At 46.4% G+C, this 3,304-nt stretch overlaps 2 protein-coding genes across 4 annotated transcripts in view; one reads left to right on the top strand and one right to left on the bottom strand.

Moving 5' to 3' along the window:
- Positions 1 to 1,954, top strand: part of FKBP11 (FKBP prolyl isomerase 11) — a 5,017-nt gene extending 3,063 nt beyond the window's left edge. For 2 of the 3 annotated variants that reach the window (XM_017545738.2, XM_017545737.2), the window contains one exon: positions 1,716 to 1,954. In XM_017545738.2, coding sequence (XP_017401227.1) covers positions 1,716 to 1,933 — 218 coding nt within the window. In that variant the 3' untranslated portion in view covers positions 1,934 to 1,954. Of the gene's footprint in view, positions 1 to 1,654 lie in introns of all 3 variants that reach the window. The other variant, XM_017545739.2, reaches the window with a different exon arrangement.
- Positions 1,955 to 2,492: 538 nt separating this feature from the next.
- The window catches only part of CCDC65 (coiled-coil domain containing 65), a 21,238-nt gene continuing 20,426 nt past the window's right edge, over positions 2,493 to 3,304 (bottom strand). Inside the window, exons 8-9 of the mRNA XM_017545749.2 lie at positions 2,985 to 3,137; positions 2,493 to 2,900 (exon numbers count right to left, since the gene is read on the bottom strand). Of these exons, the coding sequence (XP_017401238.2) occupies positions 2,625 to 2,900; positions 2,985 to 3,137 (429 nt within the window). The 3' untranslated portion in view covers positions 2,493 to 2,624. The remainder of the gene's footprint in view (positions 2,901 to 2,984; positions 3,138 to 3,304) is intronic.

Below are 3,304 nucleotides of genomic sequence, written 5' to 3'. Positions count from 1 at the left end.
TGCCTGAGCCCAGGAGGCGGAAGTTGCGGTGAGCCGAGATCGCGCCATTGCACTCCAGCCTGGGTAACAAGAGTGAAACTCCGTCTCAAAAAAAAAAAAAAAAAAAAAGACAGAGTCTCGCTCTGTCGACAGGCTGGAGTGCAGTGGCGCCATCTCGGCTCATTGCAGAGAGATGACTCCCTGGTTCAGGCGATTCTCTTGTCTCTCAGCCTCCCAAGTAGCTGGGATTACAAGCACGCGCCACCACACCCAGCTAATTTTTGTGTTTTAGTAGATTCGGGGTTTTACCATGTTAGCCTGGATGGTCTCAATCTCCTGACCTCATGATCCGCCCTGCCTTGGCCTCCCAAAGTGCTGGGATTACAGGCATGAGCCACCTCACCTGGCCACAGAAAGCAACTTTTTAAAGCCACGTCTCCCCCTTAACTGTAAAAGCCATCATAGGTCACTGCTGATGTTTATTTTTGAACAGTTGAGATGGACAGATTTCTAACAAATGTTCTATTAGCTAAAATGTTTTGTACTCCACAGAGTATTGAGATCGTAATTCTTGGCCGGGCACGGTGGCTCACGCCTGTAATCCCAGCATTTTGGGAGGCCGAGGTGTGTGGATCACGCTGTCAAGAGTTTGAGACCAGCCTGGCCAACAGAGTGAAACCCTATCTCTAAAAAAAGAAAAAAAAAAGAAAGATCGTAATCCTTTTTTTTTTTTTTGATGTGTGTGATGGATTATAGCGATTGTAATTCTCAACATAGTTCCAGCTTAGGGGAAGACCTGGAAGGAGGGTAGAGGGACCAAGGAGAAACTCTTTTATCCAAAGCCCTATTAATTCCCCATCCCCAGTGCTGCCTATTTGTGCCTCTTCTGCCCACTCAGTTCTGTTCCACCTGCCCCTTTACTTTTTTTTTTTTTTTTTTTGAGTTTAGATAGAGTCTTGCTCTGTTTGCCCGGCTGGAGTGTAGTGGCATGATCCTGGCTCATTGCAACTTCTGTTTTCCAGTTTCAAGCAGTTCTCCTGCCTCAGCCGCCTGAGTAGCTGGGACTACAGGCACACACCACCATGCCTGGCTAATTTTTTTTTGTATTTTTGGTAGAGACGGTGTTTCACCATGTTGGCCAGGATGGTCTCGATCTCTTGACCTTGTGATCCACCTGCCTCAGCCTCCCAAAGTGCTGGGATTACAGGCGTGAGCTACCGCGCCCGGCCCCTTTACTTCTTAAGCAGCATCCTCATCCTTCTTCCTCTTCACCTCTTATGTTGAAACTCCTGTTTTCTCATAATCACACTGAATGTGCTCATTGGTTGGTTGATTTTTAAAAGTCTAGTTTCAATCCATTTAATTGCAGCCCTGCAAAGATTCTATCCATGTGGTTTTTTGGAAATAGAATAAGTTAGTAGTTAGTATAGAGAGTTCTCCCACTTACAAATGGAAAAGAGCCTGTACCTTTCATATTCATAGAAAGTTTTCCTGCATTCAAAGACTTGTCACTGGACCCAAGCCACATGTGTAGTTGGAGTCAACATGACTATCACCAGACTCTGCTTATAATCCTTCTGTACCCTTGTCTAAGGGAATTCAACCCCACATTTAAATCTTGCCGGCTTCATAGTTGTTGGCTTTGCTGTGGCCTACCCTCCCTATTTTCATTCAGATTCAAGCCCCGGACAAAATGCATTGAGAGTCTAACCCTCTCCATCCCTCTGCCTCTCCAGCGGATGCAGTGGTGCAGTATGACGTGGAGCTGATAGCATTGATCCGAGCCAACTACTGGCTAAAGCTGGTGAAGGGCATTTTGCCTCTAGTAGGGATGGCCATGGTGCCAGCCCTCCTGGGCCTCATTGGGTATCACCTATACAGAAAGGCCAACAGACCGAAAGTCTCCAAAAAGAAGCTCAAGGAAGAGAAACGAAACAAGAGCAAAAAGAAATAATAAATAATACATTAAAAAAAAACTTCTTTGCATTCTTCATCTGATACTTTCTGAGACTGCCTTTGAAAGTGAGAATGCAGCTACTCAGGAGGCTGAGGCAGGAGAATTGCCTGAACCCAGGACGCGGAGGTTGCGGTGAGCCGAGATCGTGCCATTGCACTCCAGCCTGGGTAACANAAGAGCGAAACTCCGTCTCAAAAAAAAAAAAAAAAGAAAGTGAGAATGAGGTAAAGGGCTGAGGGAAAAGGCATTCTGAGTTGCATCTTGCCTGGCCTGGGGGTGGTAGTTGTAGGCCCTGGATCACCTCTTCTCCTGGCCTCCCCTTGCTATCCTTACTGACTTTAAGGACCTGGTCTTGAGTCTTTCCATAGGATCTCTAGGTCCTTAAGGTATGGGTTTTGGCTCCCATGGTGCCCTGATTCTGAGGAGCAATGCTTAATTGAGCAGTGACACTCCTGGTAGTTGCCTAGCTGTTCTTTCTATTCCCTGGGACCACAGTGTTCCTAGTGTCCTCAGAGTGGACTGCTCTGTCCAATATGCAAAAGATATAAGGAGCTCATAAACTCCATGGAAATTTTTAATAGCAATGTCCCTACATCTCTCTCTCAAAAAAAAAATAGGGATTGAAAAGATTTTTTTCCCCCTTAGATCACACAGTGTGGAAGATCACGTGGGCTGCTTCAGTGATATTTTAAGTGGTTGGATGTTGTTTATCACCTGGATGAGCTATAGGTGTAGACGAGGGCTGGGGTAAGTTGCTTCGATGGTTGACTATGAAGAGTGGGTTGAGCTGGCTCAGCACTTCGTCACTCACTGAGATGCCATCCAAGTACTGCTTCAGCATCCCCCGCAGCTTCCCATTGATATCTAGCAGCTGGGCTCGTCTGTGTTGGAGGCTCAGTTGCTCCAGTTTCACTTTGTTGTACCTTTTCCAGAAATTATCCATCCCTATGTAATCCATGATCACCTGGAGTGGAGTTATAGGGAGAAAGTGTGCATCAAGACCCATTAGCAAATGCTGCCCAATGCCCCACCATCCCCCAGCCTTTACCTTGGCGAGCTCCTCAGTAAGCTCTTCTAAATTATTCTCCTCAATCCCCTCCTGCTCCTTAGGAGTCAACACTGATGAATAAAAAGGCAGCACTTTTTCTTCCTCAGTTTCAAATTTCCTACATATTTCAGCAAGTTTAAGGATCTTTTCACCCTATTTGAAGCAGGAAGAGAGTTTATGTTAAGAAGGAGGGTAGAGCTGGGCGCGGTGGCTCACGCCTGTAATCCCAGCACTTTGGGAGGCCAAGGCGGGTGGATCACGAGGTCAAGAGATCGAGACCATCCTGGTCAACATGGTGAAACCCCGTCTCTACTAAAAAT

The sequence above is a fragment of the Cebus imitator genome, unplaced genomic scaffold, assembly GCF_001604975.1.
Source record: "Cebus imitator isolate Cc_AM_T3 unplaced genomic scaffold, Cebus_imitator-1.0 Scaffold181, whole genome shotgun sequence".
Classification (NCBI taxonomy): Eukaryota; Metazoa; Chordata; class Mammalia; order Primates; family Cebidae; genus Cebus; species Cebus imitator.
Note: the sequence above shows the minus strand (reverse complement) of the source record. Positions and strands in the feature narration are given on the sequence as shown.